The sequence below is a fragment of the Rhincodon typus genome, chromosome 2 (assembly GCF_021869965.1).
Source record: "Rhincodon typus isolate 14 chromosome 2, sRhiTyp1.1, whole genome shotgun sequence".
NCBI lineage: Eukaryota > Metazoa > Chordata > Chondrichthyes > Orectolobiformes > Rhincodontidae > Rhincodon > Rhincodon typus.
Genome location: NC_063333.1, coordinates 37,269,441 through 37,284,682, shown reverse-complemented (window position 1 = coordinate 37,284,682; position 15,242 = coordinate 37,269,441). Strand labels below are relative to the sequence as shown.

The following is a 15,242-nucleotide window of genomic DNA, read 5'->3' as shown; positions in this document are numbered from 1 at the left end:
AAGTGGTGAGGGAACCAACGAGGGAAAAACATACTTGACCTGATCCTTACCAGTCTGCTGGCTGCAGTTGCATCTGTCCATGACAGTATCGGTAGGAGCGACCACTGCACAGTCCTTATGGAGATAAACTCCTGCCTTCATGTTGAGAATAACCTCTATTGTGTTGTGTGGCACTATCACCATGCTAATTGGGACAAACTTCAAACAGATCTAGCAACTCAAGACTGGACATCGATGAGACACTGTGGACCATCAACAGCAGCAGAATTGTAGTCCAGCACAATCTGTAACCTCATAGCCTGTCATATCTCCCACTCAACCATTGCAATGAAGCCAGGGGATCAACCCTGCATTCAATGGAGAGTGCAGGAGGGCAAGCCAGGAACAGTACCAGGCATACCTGTAAGATCAGGCAAACAGGACTCCTTGCATGCTGAGCAGCAAGTGACACAGAGCTTAGCGATCCCACAACCAACTGATCAGATCTAAGCTCTTCAGTCCTGCCTCATCCAGTCATGAATGGTGGTGAACAGCAAACTGGAGTGGGAGGTTCCAGAAATATTCCCATCTGCAGTGATGGAAGAGCCCAGCACATTAGTGCAAAAAATAAGGCTGTAGCACTCGCAGCAGTCTTCAGCCAGAAATGCCGAGTGGATGATCCATCTCGGCCTCCTTCAATGGACCCCGGCATTACAGATACTAGTATCCAGCCAATTTGATTCACTCCATGTGATATCAAGAAATGATTAGTGACACTAGATATTGCAAAGGCTACGGGCCCTGACAACATTCCGGCAATAATACTGAAGACTTGTGCTCCAGAATTTACCGCTCCCCTGGCCAAGCTGTTCCAGTACAGTTACAACACTGGCATCTACCCGACAATGTGGAAAATTGCCCAATTTATGTCCTGTACATGAAAAGCAGGGCAAATCAGCCAATTACCAGCCCATCAGTCTACTCTCGATCATCAGTAAGGTGATGGAAGGTGTGATCATTAGTGCTATCAAGCACCACCTGCACAGCAATAACCTGCTCAGTGACGCCCAGTTTGGGTTCCACCAGGGCCACTCAGCTCCTGACCTCATTACAGCATTGGTTCAAACATGGACAAAAGAACTGAATTCCAGAGATGAGGTGAGAGTGACTGCCCTTGACATCAAAGCTGCATTTGACTGAGTGTGGCATCAAGGAGCCCTACCAAAACTGGAATCAATGGGTATCAGGGGGCAAACTCTCCAGTGGTTGGAGCCATACCTGGCACATAGGAAGATGGTCGTGGTTTTGGAGATGAGTCATCTCACTCCAGGACACCTCTGTAGGAGTTCTTCAGGGTAGTGTCCTAGGCCCAACCATTTTCAGCTTCTTCAACAATGACCTTCCCTTCAACATAAGGTCAGAAGTGGGATGCTTGTCGATGATTGCACAATGTTTAGCACCATTTGTGACTCCTCAGATACTGAAGCAGTCCATGTTCAAACGCGGCAAGATCAGGACAATTTCCAGGCTTGGGCTGACATGTGGCAAGTAACCTTCACGTCACTCAAATGTCAGGCTATGACCATCACCAATAAGAGACAATCTAACCACCGGCCCTTGACATTCAATGGTGTTACTATCACTGAATACCCTACTGTCGACATCCTGGGGGTTATCATTGACCAGAACCTCAGCTGGACTCACCACATTTAACAATGTGGCTACAAAAGCAGGTCAGAGGTTAGGAATACTGTGGCAGCTAACTCACCTCCTGACTCCCCAAAGCCTGTCCAGCATCTACAAGACATAAGTCAGGAGTGTGATGGAATATTCCCCATTTGCCTGGATGAGTGTAGCTCCAACAACACTAATGAAGCTTGACATCATCCAGGACAAAGCAGCCCAATTGATTGGCACCATAGTCATAAACATCTACTTCCTCCACTATTGACACTCAGTACACACTGCTGCTACAATTTACAAGAGACACTGCAGAAATTCACCAGAGATCCTCAGACGGTACCTTCCAAATGCATGACCCCTTCCATCTAGAAAGACAAGGTCAGCAGATACATGGGAGCACCACCTTCAAGTTCCCCTTCAAGTCATTCAACCATCCTGACTTGGAAATATGTCGCTGTCACTTCACTATCCCTGGGTCTAAATCCTAGAGTTCCCTCCCTCGTGGCATTATCGATCAACCCGCAGCAGGTGGACTGCAGCAGTCGAGAGGGCAACTTGTCACCACCTTCTCAAGGGCAGCTAGCTTTGGGCAATAAACGCTGGCTAGTCAGCAATGCCCACATCCCAGCAATGAAGATAAAAAATAGAAGTGATTAGATGTCAACAAGCTTGGGTTTAAAAATATTTGGAATTATATAATAAAGAATTTCACAGTTCACTTATGGAGTCATACACTATGAAAACAGACCCTTCGGTCCACCCAGTCCATGCCAAATGCAATCCCAAACTAAATGAGTCCCACCTGCCTGCTCCTGGCCCATATCCCTCCAAACCTTTCCTATACATGTTTTTATCTAAGTGTCTTTTAAACATTGTAACTGTGCCCATATACACCTCTTCCTCAGCAAGTTCATTCCACATGTGAACCACCCTCATGTTAAAAATTTGCTCCTCGTGTCTTTTTTAAATCTCCCTCTTCTCACCTTAAAAATATGCCCCCAGTCTTGAAATCCCCCAATCTAGGGAAAAGACACCTACCATTAACCCTACCTGTACGCCTCATGATTTTATAAACCCCTATAAGGTGACCAGTCAACCTCCTATGCTCCAGGAGAAAAGAGTCCTAGCTATCCAGCCTTTCTTTTTCACTCAAACTTTCCACACCTGGCAACATTCTGGTAAGTCTTTTCTGAACCCTCTCTAGCTTAATAATGTCCTTTCTATAACTGGCCACAGAAGAGGCCTCACCAATGTCCTGTACAACCTCAATGTGACTTCCCAACTCCTATACTCAAAGGACTGAAGGCAAGCGTGCTAAATGTCTTTTTAACTACCCTTTCTACCTGTGATGCAAACTTCAAAGAATTATGACCCTGAACTGACAAAATAGAAAATGCGATAACAAATCTAGCATTCAGCTCTGTACATAACTATTGATTTTATTTGTTGTTTCTTTTAATTGTACTTGAAGAAGATTAATGGTGCTTTAATATTGTAGTTACTGTAATTTAGAACAGCCTTTTGTCTTCTTATTATTTTAGAACACGTCCTTGTCTGACTGAAGAGCAGAATGCCCGGTCTGATGTATACAGGCATGTGTCATCTGACGCGTAGACTCTTTCACACATGGGTATACAATCAATCTTTAATTCCACGCAACAGAAAGGTTGCTTTAACATTTCCAAAGACGTTCCTCTTTTTAAAACCTGCTAAATCGATGCAGTCCACAATGCTATCTACACCTAAGTCACTTGCTGGTGAAAAGAACATTGTTCTTCTTGGTGCTCCTGGTGCAGGGAAGACAACAGTAGCAGTGTTTGTTGGTCAGATTACTGGCCTTCACGTGATACATATTAATGACATACTTGAAAAGACATGGCATATGAGTGTTGCTCAGAAGCTGCAGGAGGTTGGTGAGGAACTGTTTTTGCAAGAGGAGGGAGAAATCCTTCAGAAGCTTTCAACAGTCAGAAGTGTTATTTCTCTTACTGGGTCCAATCCTATGCATCCCTCTAGTATGTACCATGTTAAAAAGAATGGAATAGTTGTTTACCTTGATGTACCTCTTGAAGATATACTGGAAAGACTTGGAGGGATGAATGTCAACCATATTGTTGGGCTGAGGCCCGGTGTTTCAATGCAAGAAATATTTCGGTACAGACAACAATTTTACCACCAGTGGTATGATGTACGTGTCCTCTGTCAGGCTGGTGACACAGCTGAAGCAGTTGCTGTGAAGGTACTTGATGGTATAAAGAGATATCAAGACTCTAAATCAGGAATATTTCTTTCCACAAGAAGTATAGATAATAACGTTGAGTTCATGCAAAACCCCAGCTTCTTCACTGATGTTGTTATCGAAGGCATGGCTTTAGATGGAGGTCTCTTTGTGCCTGCAGATCCATTTCCAGAATTGACTGCTGGAGAGTGGCAAAGATTGGTTGAAGCTTCTTACACTGAACGGGCACAAGTCCTCCTCGAGAAGTGTATCCATCCTAATGATGTGCCAGCTGTCATTCTGCGAGAGATGGTGATGAAAGCATATGGACAGAACTTTTCTTGTAATGAGATAGCACCTGTCAGACATTTGAGTGGCAGCCAGTTTCTTCTTGAATTGTTTTATGGACCCACAGCTTCCTTCATGGACTTTGCATTGCAGATGTTACCACAGCTATTTGCATATTGTATGCCTAGAACTTGCAATTATCTAATTCTAGTAGCTACATCTGGGGATACAGGGAGTGCTGTTTTGGATGGTTTCCTTCGCCTCAGTGATACTGACAAACAAAGAATTGCAATTCTCACATTCTTCCCTGAAGAGAGAATTAACCAGCTTCAGAAGGCACAGATGATTAGTTACAAAGCAGAAAATGTAAGGTCTGTTGGTGTTAAGTCTAACCTTGAGTTCTGTCAAACGATTGTAAAACAGATATTCACAAATCCTGTCTACACAGGCTTCCTAACTGTTGAATATGGTACAGCTTTGTGTACTGCAAACTCAACAAACTGGGCTTGTTTGCTGCCACAGGTCGTCTATCATGCCTCTTCTTATCTTGATCTTATTAACCAAGGTGTAATTACCTTTGGAGATCCAATTGATATTTGTATTCCCACAGGTAACTTTGATAATATATTGGCAGCGGTATATGCAAAATGTATGGGGATTCCAATTCGTAAATTTATTTGTGCTTCTAATCAAAGTAGCACACTGACTGATTTCATAAGGACTGGCAAATATGATTTGAGGCATGGAAATGTGACTGCTTTTCCTCCGACATTAGATGTTCTGAAAGCCTCCAACATTGAAAGATATTTACACCTTGTTTCACAAGGTAGTGGATTGCTGATGACCAAGCTATTTTCCCAGCTTGAAGAACAATATTACTTTCAGGTGCCAAATCCTTTACTTGAGAGAATTCAACATGATTTTGTGTCAGACTGGTGTTCGGAGGGAGAGTGTCTAGATGCTATCTACTCTGTTTATAGATCCACAGGTTACATTCTGGATCCAGACACTGCTATGGCAAAAGTGGTAGTGGATCGTCAACATGATGGGACCTGTCCTGTTGTTGTTGTGTCAACAGCTCATCCTTGCAAGTCAGCAGCCGCTGTGCTGCAGGCTTTAAAGGTTAAAGAAAAAAGTCAGCAACCCATTGATCAACTGCAGATGTTGAACTCCTTAAACTCCATGCCTTTAATTCACAGTGCTGTGCTGGAAAGGATTAGAAAGGCTCACACCCAGGATAACCAAGTATGTCCAGCTGATCCAAGTGACATTATGGACAATATAGAAAGATTTATTTATCAGAAATTCATGTGTGTGGCTTAAGTTTGTTCATGCTTTGATATTGACCTGTAAATTCCTAACTCATCATGATCCAAGGTTGAAGAATTTTTTCTGCTTGAATATTTCCACATTTAAAAATACAGAATCATTGTATGTTGCTGGAGTACATTTAGTGTTATCATGTTAAAAATTGATTTGTGAACTTTAGACACCTACATCCACTGTGCTTTCCTGCTAACAAATTATTAAAGAAAACATGTTTCAACCACGTTGAAAGCAATATGTATCTGTTCCTGTGAATTTAAGTGGAATGTTTTCCAGTTAGAGGTCATGTGGCTAACAGTGGCCACAATATCATAATGTTCGAATTAGTATGTTTAAAAAAAATCAGAAAATAGGTAAGGTAAAATGTTCAACTGGTGAAGAGCTCATTTCTGTGACTTAAGAAGGGACCTAGCATGGATAGATTGGGAAAGGCATTTGCAGGATGAAGCAGTAACTGAGTAAAATGAAAAGCAGATATTGGTCAGATACAAGCTGGACATATTCCTTTGAAAGAAAAAGGTAAAAAAAATCCAAAGCTAATGCACCCTAGATGAGATAGAAAATAAAAGTTAAAGCTGGAAAAGGATGCTTATGACAGACGTCGGAAACAAGATTCTGTTAATAACCAAGAAGATTATGGAAACTAACAGAGCAAGTTCAGATAGTTTTATAGAAAGCAGAGATGTTATAAAAGATTAGTATACAAAATTAATATAAACTGAGTAGTTTACAAGTATACGACACTTAAATGGTTAGCTAGGAAATAAGCTGACCCAACCAAGAACCTATAGGCAGAGACTGTGGCAAAAAACATTAAGTAATTGGTTTGCATCGGTTCGCAAAGCAAGGGGACAATGTGAAAATTACAAGAGAAGAAGATAGATGATTTGCAAACGATATTGATTAAGAAGATTCACTAAAAAGATTAGGATTAATGAACCCTGTTAAGTTGCCTGGTCCAGATGGACTGAATTCTAAATTGCTGAAAGAAGCAAAGATAAACATTTGAGGCAATGACCATGTTCTTTCAATCTTCACTGGATCCACTAGTATTGCTGGAGACCATAAGGTTGCTGATACTGCATCACAACTCAAAGGGGACAGAGAGGGAGTCAAACCTCCAAGTCAATCAGCTGAACATTTAGTTGTGACAGTGTTATTGGAGACCCATGGTGGCTCAGCAGTTAGCATTACTGCAACTTATAGTACCAGTGTGTCTGTACGGAGTTTACATGTTCTCCCCGGGTCTGCGTGGGTTTCTGTTGGGTGCTTCGGTTTCCTCCCCCAGTCCAAAGATGCGCAAGTTAGGTGGATTGACCATGGTGAATTCTCCCGTAGTTTCCAGGGATATGTAGGCTAGGTAGGTTAGCCAAGGTAAATGTAGGGTTATAAGGATAGGGTAGGGGGCTGACTCTCGGTGAGATTTTCTTAAGAGGGTCAGTGTACACTTGATGGGTTGAATGGCCTCATTCCACACTGTAGTATTCTCTAAGACAAGCGTTAACCAATGCGAATTAACATGGATTTGTGAAGTGCATATTGTACCTGCTTAACATGACTGAATTTTTTTGGAAGATATTCAATAAAGTATGACACAGGAGGCTTGTTATGAATGAAAGACCATGGAATTACATGAAAGTGTTGGAATGGGTACAGAATTGGCTCAGTGACAGAAAGCAAATAATGACAGTGAATGGAACTTTTTAGACTGTGGAGGTTATTTGCACTGATATATGTAAGAAATCAATTTTAAATCCATTTAGTATTTGCAAATGACAAAGATTCAGTGTAGGGACCAGCATTCAAAGTAAGCAGGTGACATAATAACTTGACAAAGTAGTAGATCAGAATGAGGATGTTTGGAGATATTGGGATGACTTAGACAGCGTGGTGCAGTTTGAAAAAGATATGCATTTATGTAGCACTTCTAACAATCACTGGCTGTCTCAAAGTATTTCAGCCAATGAAATATTTTTTGAAATGTCACCATTGCAGGAGACACAGCAACAAATCTATACTCAGAAATCTTTAAAAGTGATAGGGCAAGTTTATAAAGTGTTTATAAAGTGCTTACAAAGCATACGGATCACTTGGATTGTAAATAGAGGAATAGAATATAAAAGTAAATAGATTGTATATGAATTTGAAAAAAACTTAGGTTAGTCTTAGATGGAGTACTTTGGATAATTCTGGCCATCTCTCCAAGAAAGGATAGGAAGGATCACCAGTCTGTTTTAAAATCTCCCCACCACTGGCCTCATCCCATGTCCAACCCTCCCTCTCATCCCTGCCTCCTTAATCTGACACAACCTGTCCATCATCTTTCCCACCTATCCACCTTACCCTTGCCACTGACCAATCCCCACTACCCCCTACCTGCATCCACCTATCGCCATTCCACCTACCTTCCCCAGCCCCACCCCATCTCCCTCTATTTACTTCCCAGCTCCCTTCCCCCTCCTCAGTCCTGATGAAGGGTTCCGACCAGAAACATCGACTTTCCTGCTCCATTGATGCTGCCTTACCTGCTGTGTTCCTCCAGCTCCAGTAGTGACTGTGATTAAAGTTTTGCTTTTTTTCTTCTTATTGTTTGGGAACTTAGTCTCAAAATATAGATAAATGTATTTCTTAGTTTTCACTTTGAAGGAGACTTATTTTAAAAGAGTCAGAAACTTTTTGTTTTTGAACAGGCAGTTCACAGCAGCCTTTTCAAGAAATTATGTGACTTAGGTTAAATGACTAGCAAAATAGCCAGGCTGATACTTGCTAAGTTGTTTGCTAAGCGCAAATATTATGACCCACAGAAGAGATACATGACCAGGGGCCAAAAGCATTTTAAATTCGGAAGAAAAGTTCCATTCCAGCAGAAGGGCACTTAATCCAACAATGTGTCCTCTGAGAGACTAACAGAGAGAATCACATCCTGTGAATGTGCAGAAATTAATTGAAAGTTACTGAATCACTTATAACCTTGTCAGTAAAATCAGAAATTATAAATTGAAGATAGTAATGATACTTCACCGGGATTGAGTATTTCTCGTACATTGCTGGGAGAAAGGTTTGAATCTTGCTAATTCAATGAGATCTTTAAAAATAGTTTTTAATAGGGAAGGTGATGGCCTAGTGACTTTATCACTAAACTATTAATCCAGTAACTCAGCTAATATTCTGGGGACCTGTGTTCAAATTCTGCCACAGCAGATAGTGGAATTTGAATTCAAGACAATGAAGTACCTGGAATTGAGAATCTATTGATGACCATGAAACCATTGTTGATCTGGCTCACTAATGTCCTTCAAGAAATCTGCCATCCTCACCTGGTCTGGCCTACATGTAACTCCAGAGCCAAAACAATGTGGTTCACTCTGAACTACCCTCTGAAATGGCCTAGCAAGTCACTCAGTTGGATCAATTGCTACAAAGTCTCAAGAAAAACTTGAAACCGGATAGACAATCTAGCATGGACCTAGGAATTGGAAAAGACAATGACAGAAACAGCCCAATCGACTCTGCAAAGGCCTCCTTACTAACATCTAGGGACTGTGCCAAAATTGGGAGAGCTGTTGCAAAGACTAGTTAAACAACAGCCTGATATATTTGTACTCATGGACCCATTCTTACAAATAATGTCCCTGATATCACCATTGTCATCCCAGGATATGTTCTGTCCTACCAGCAGGACAGTGGCAGCATACTGGTATGCAGTCAGAAGGCAGTTACCCTGACACTCCTCATCATTGACTGTGGACCCCGTGAAGTCACGTGGCTTCATTTTGAGAATAACCTCCATCGTGTTGTTTGGACTATCACTGTGCAAAATGGGACAGACTTTGAATAGACCTGGTGAAGCTACCAAACAGGACTACTTGTATGCCAAACAGCAAGGGAATTTAAATGATTCCACAACCAATGGATCAGATCTAAACTCTGCAGTCCTGCTGCATCCAGTCATGAATTTTTTTTAATGCATTCATGAGATCAGGACGTTGCTAGCGATGCCCATTCCTTATTCCTCCCTCCATAAGGTAGTTAAGAGTTAACTACATTGCTGTGGGTGTGGAGTCACATGTAGGCTTCACCAGATTCCTTCCCTAAAGGACATTAGTGAACTAGATGGGTTTTTCCAACAACTGACAATGGTTTCATGGTCATCATTTGTCTCTCAATTCCAGATTTTTATTGAATTCAAATTCCACTATCTGCCATGGTGGGATTAGAACCTGGGTCCCCAGAACATTAGCTGTGTCTTGGATTAAAAGTCCAGCGATAATACCACTAGGCTGTCACCTCCCCGAATGGTGGTGGGCTGTTAAATAACTCACTGGAGAAAGAGGCACCACAAATATCGCCATCCTCAATGATGGAAGAGCAAAATACAAGTGCAGAAGATAAGCGTGAAGCATTCTCAGCAATCCTCAGCCAGATGGTCTGAGTAGGTGATCCATGGTAGCCTCCTCCAGTCATTCCCAGCATCATAGATATCAGTCTTCAGCCAATTCGATTCAATCCCATGTGATATCAAGTGTTGCAAAGTTGGATTGAGTACTTGTGGATTGGGAGGCAGGAAATTAGAATTTGGTGTTGTAAAATGCTGGGGGTTTGTGGGGGAAGTCATTGTGTGCTCCCTTTAAAAGATGATGTGCTTCCTCTATGCTTAGACATTCAAAAAGGATGTCTGTGAGCAGCAGCGTGTAATTTTGCGGGTACATAGAGTATCTGAATTGAAACAGTTGTATATAAAGGCTGTACAGTCAGCAGGCCAAAGAATTTAGCCAGTCAGTTTGAACCAGGCACTTAGACACCCAGAAACCAAATAAATTTAAATCTGGTGGTTTTGACAACAGAGGACCAATCTTATTGTAAGAAATAGATATGTCATCAAAGGTATAAAAGAAGGGGCAAGTAGAGAGCTAACTGCCATCTGCGAGAGTGAACAGCTCTCAGCTCCCAAGAGAGAATGGCTGGCTCTCTCAGACTCTTCAACATCTTAGAGAAAGCACTATCTAAAAAACAAAGGTACCCATGACACAACTAGTTAACATTCCTGACAGAAGAATCAACGGAGAAGGCCTTCCTGACATAAGAATTGACGGAGAAGTCACAGAGCATTCCAAAAGACATGTAAGCTGGCTGTAATTTTGAGAGACTAATTCTGTTTTTTTTTAATACATATAAGTGGAACTTGCATTAATTGGAACAGCATACCATTAGAATCTTGTTTTATTCAGGAATAGTTAGTAGAAGGGATTTATTTCATTTGTTCATAGTTTAGTTAATTTGTTCACTGTTAGAGTTAGATAAGTTAGTACTTGTTGATTGTAAAGTGAGTGACAGGGCTTTATTTTATTTAACCACTAGAAGTTGCTGAAAGGCAGGTTACACCACTTTTTGCACTCCTTTTACAAATTATAGGATGAGGTGCTTCTCTTTGGTTGTTTCGGTTATAGTTCTGGAGGAGGGGTGGGTCAACCTCTGCTTTATAATACAAGGAATCATTGGAGGCACTGGATAGTACAAAGACTATGGGCCCTGCCAACATTCTGGCAATAATACTGAAGATTTGTGTTCCAGAACATGGCACTCTTTCAGTATAATTACAACACTGGTATCTACTGACAATGTGGAAAATTGCCCAGGTATGTCGTGTACACAAAATGCAGGACCGTTCCAACCTGGCCAATTACTACCCCATCAGGCTACTCTTGATTATCATTAAAGTGATGGAAAGTGTCAGCAACAGTACTATCGAGCATTACCTGCTCAGCAATAACCTGCTTGGTGATGCCCAGTTTGGGTACTGCCAGGGGCAGTCAGCTCTTCATTACAACCCTGGTTCAAACATGAACAAAGGAACTGAATTCCAGAGGTGAAGTGAGAGTGACAGCCCTTGACATCAAGACTGCATTCGACTGAGTGTGGCGTTAACGAGCCATATCACAATTGGAATCAATGGGTATAAGAGGGCAAACTTTCCACTGGATGTAGTCAAAACTGACAAGTAGGAAGGTGGTTGTGGTTGTTGGAGGTGAGTCATCTCAGTTCCAGGATATCTCTGCAGGAATTCCTCAGGGTAGTGTCGTAGGACCAACTACCTTAGCTGTTTTATCTTACTGATCTTCCCACCATCATAAGATCAGAAGTGAGTATGTCTGTCGACGATTGTGCAATGTTCAACAGCATTTGTGATGCCTCAGATACTGAAGCAGTCCATATTCAAATGTAAGAAGATCAGGACAATATTCAGGCTTGGGCTTACAAGTGGCAAATAATATTTGTTCTATACAAATGCTAGGCAATGACCATCTCCAGTGAGAGACAATTTAACCACTGTTCCTTCACATTCAGGTGTTACCATCGCTGAATTCTCCATTAACAACATCCTTGGGGTTACCACTAATGAGAAACTCAACCAGTCCTGCCACATAAATACGGCGTCTACAAGAGCAGGTCAGAGGTTAGGAATATTTTGGTGAATAACTCATGTTTTGACTCTCTTTGTAATATACCCCATTTGCCTGAATGAGTGCAGCTCCAACAACACTCAAGTAGTTGGCACCATTCAGAAAAAAGCAGCCACCTGACTGGCACCATATCCGCAAGCATCCACTCCCTCTGCCACCAATACTCAGTGGCAGCAGTGTGCACTATCTACAAAATGCACTGCAAAAAGTCACCATCTTCCACCGTCTTAGACAGCATCTTCCAAATCACCTTCTAGCACCTCTTCCCCATGAAGGATAAGGGCAGCAGATACATGGGAGCACCACTCCCTGCAAGTTCTCCTCCAAGCTGCGCACCATCCTGACTCGAAAATATATCACTATTCCTTCACTGTTGCTGAGTCAATACCCTGGAATTGCCTCTCTAATGGTATTGTGAGTCAATGGACAGCAAGTGGACTGCAGAAGTTCAAGAAAGCAGCTCACTACCATCTTTTCAAGGGCAACTAGAAACAGGCAATAAATGCTGGCCGGTCAGTTGCTCCCACACCCATGCATGTATAAAACAAAAAGTAGTCTTGATTTTTACTTCTGTGTTACAAACTTGTGTTCTTTGTTAAAAGTACATTGACTGCCTTGTGTAAAAATATTTAGTGACTGCCCATCATAGTAAACAAGTTGAAGACAAATAAACTTAATGTTCCATCAAGTGAGCTTGCACTCTGGAAACTGACTTGTCTAGGATTGCAATCAGGTGGGATCATAGAATCATACATTACAGAAGAGGTCCTTCAGCCCATTGAATCTGTATCACCAAAGCTACACTGTATAGTGATTGGAATGAGGTCAGCCACGTGGATCTCAATGAATATGAGTTCCCTGATTGGGGCTGTTAACCTGGTCCAGCCAGGAAGTCCTGGCTGACAGATATAAACAGGGGAGTCAGGAATTTTGCTTACTCTAGGGCCAGCTCTGTGTTAGCTGTGTCAGTGTCATGTACTATGTACATGTAAATAAACAGTGACTTGGTGATTGGATACCAGCCTTCGTGGAGTTATTTCAGTGGCAACAAAAGAAAATCATGCCCCTGAAAAGATTCTCTTGCTCCTAGTTGTCTTTGAATTGGAGTAAGCATTTCTGACATCATGCTGCTATTTGGGAAACTTGATTCGTTCAATCTTGCTGGGCCCAGTATGTGGAAAAAATGCAATATTCTTCTGGGCAAATGACATGGGGGCAGACAAAAAGCAATGAGTAATTCTCCTGACAGTGTGCGGACCCGCAGCCTTCTTGGTTATTAGCCTAACTTTACCAGAAGCACCAGATTCTAAAACGTTTCAAGAGTTACCAGATTTAGCAAAGGACTATTACAACCGCAAACCTCCTTTAATTCTGAGGTGCTATCAGTTTTATTCGACAGTTCAAGAACCAGAGGAATCCAAATCGAGACCATTGACGAAGTTAAGATGACTGGCAGAGGCGTGTGATTTTGATTTAACTCTAAAGTGAGATGACAAGAGACCATTTGGTCTGTGAGATTAATGATGTGACCATGCAAAAGTGCCTACGAGCTGAAGCTCAACTGGACTTAAGAAAGACACTACAACTGGCTTTGTCTTTAGAAATTGTTGATCTTATGAGTTACAGGTATGCTGATGGAAGTGAATAGCCTCACCAGGCCTATTGTGCTTGGGGAACACCACCTGAATGAAGGCAATTGCATAGCCTCACTCAGGACATATCCTGTACAGAGGAACCTTAGGTCAGCCCATAATAAAACCTCAGAACAAAGCCAAGCTTAAGTCAAATGGTTAAAATTTTCTTGAGGATCTAGCTGGCACTATTGTAGTTGCTGCTGGTATGTGGATTCGAGATAGCAAGAATTCAAAATAGGGCTGAATTGAATAAGAGAACTCATTGACCAGGATCCAGGAGCGTGTACATGTGGCATGAAATAGTTAAATTGCTTTGCAACATTCAAATCAGAACCATTCAAAATAAACATCTGGTTAAATGCTCTGATAGAGGTTGATACTGGTGTGGCTGTATCAATGATTGTAGAACAAGTCTTTATCAAAATTTGCTCTGGATTCCAATGCTTAAGTTTGTGGAAGATCTTAGTCAGGCTAAGAACCTACACCAGGGAGCCCCTCCAGATTAAGGGTACAACTTTGCTTCTGTTCTGAAATTAGAAGCAGCTGGTTCAGTTACCACTGATTGTAATAAAAGGCTCACGTAAAAGCATGATGGGGTGAAATTGATTGAGAAAGATTCAACTTGATTGGCTCAATGTTTTTGTTAGAATATAGCTGCCTGAGTGAAGTCCTAATTAAATACCTAGAAGTTTTTCAGGTAGGTCTAGGGACTATCAAAGGAGCCAAGGCTGCCTTATATGTTGACCAAGAAGCAATTCTGCGATTCTACATGGCCCGTCCAGTGCCATTTGCTTTACATGCAAAAATAGAGGCAGAAATCAGGACGCTAGAAAGCAAAGGAATCATCAAACCAGTACAGTTTGCAAATGGGCAGTGATTGTGAAGTCCAACGATTCAGTTCACCTTTGTGGGGATTTCAAACAAACAGTGAACTATTTTTCGCAGCTGGATAAATACCCAGTACCTCGCATAGAGGACTTACACAAAACTTGTGGGGTGTGTTATTCTTCATGAAGCTGGACATGAGCCATGTGTACCTGCAAATGTTATTAGATTAGGATTCCCAGAAGTATGCTGCAATTAACACACACTCGGTTTTGTACCAACGTATGAGACTGCCTTTTTGGGTATCATCAGCGTGTGCCATTTTCCAGCGGATGATGGAGAATATTTTACAAGGTCTATTGCAGATCGCTATTTATTTGGATGATGTGCTAATAGCTGAGAAGACCAATAATTTTGAGAACTTGGACATAGTGCTTAAGAGTTTCCCCAAGATAGGTGTATTCCTTAGGAGGAAAAAATGTATGTTCCAAGTACCAAAGTGACCTAGACAACAAGGTGCAGACCTGGATGAACACAGCAGGCCAAGCAGCATCATAGGAGCAAAAAGGCTGCCGTTTCGGGCCTAGACCCTTCATCAGAGATGGGGGAGGGGAAGGGGGTTCTGAAATAAATAGGGAGAGAGGGGGAGGCGGATAGAAGATGGATAGAGGAGAAGATAGATGGAGAGGAAACAAACAGGTCGAAGAGGCGGGGATGGAGCCAGTAAAGGTGAGTGTAGGTGGGGAGTTAGGGAGGGGATAGGTCAGTCCAGGGAGGACGGACAGGTCAAGGGGGCGGGATGAGGTTAGTAGGTAGGAGATGGGGGTG

The 15,242-nt window shown here is 42.0% G+C and overlaps 1 protein-coding gene across 1 annotated transcript; it reads left to right on the top strand.

Annotated features, from left to right (window-relative positions):
- The first annotated feature begins 1,678 nt into the window (after positions 1-1,678).
- LOC109938953 (threonine synthase-like 1) lies at positions 1,679-5,699 on the top strand. Its single transcript, XM_048614348.1, has 2 exons — positions 1,679-1,712; positions 3,204-5,699. Exon 2 carries the CDS (start codon positions 3,233-3,235, stop codon positions 5,489-5,491), a length of 2,259 nt encoding a protein of 752 aa, XP_048470305.1. The 5' UTR covers positions 1,679-1,712; positions 3,204-3,232; the 3' UTR covers positions 5,492-5,699.
- The last annotated feature ends 9,543 nt before the right edge of the window (positions 5,700-15,242 follow it).

Bases quoted from the DNA above. Each gene is read 5' to 3' on its own strand.
- LOC109938953 (XM_048614348.1), top strand. From the start codon at position 3,233: ATGCCCGGTCTGATGTATACAGGCATGTGTCATCTGACGCGTAGACTC.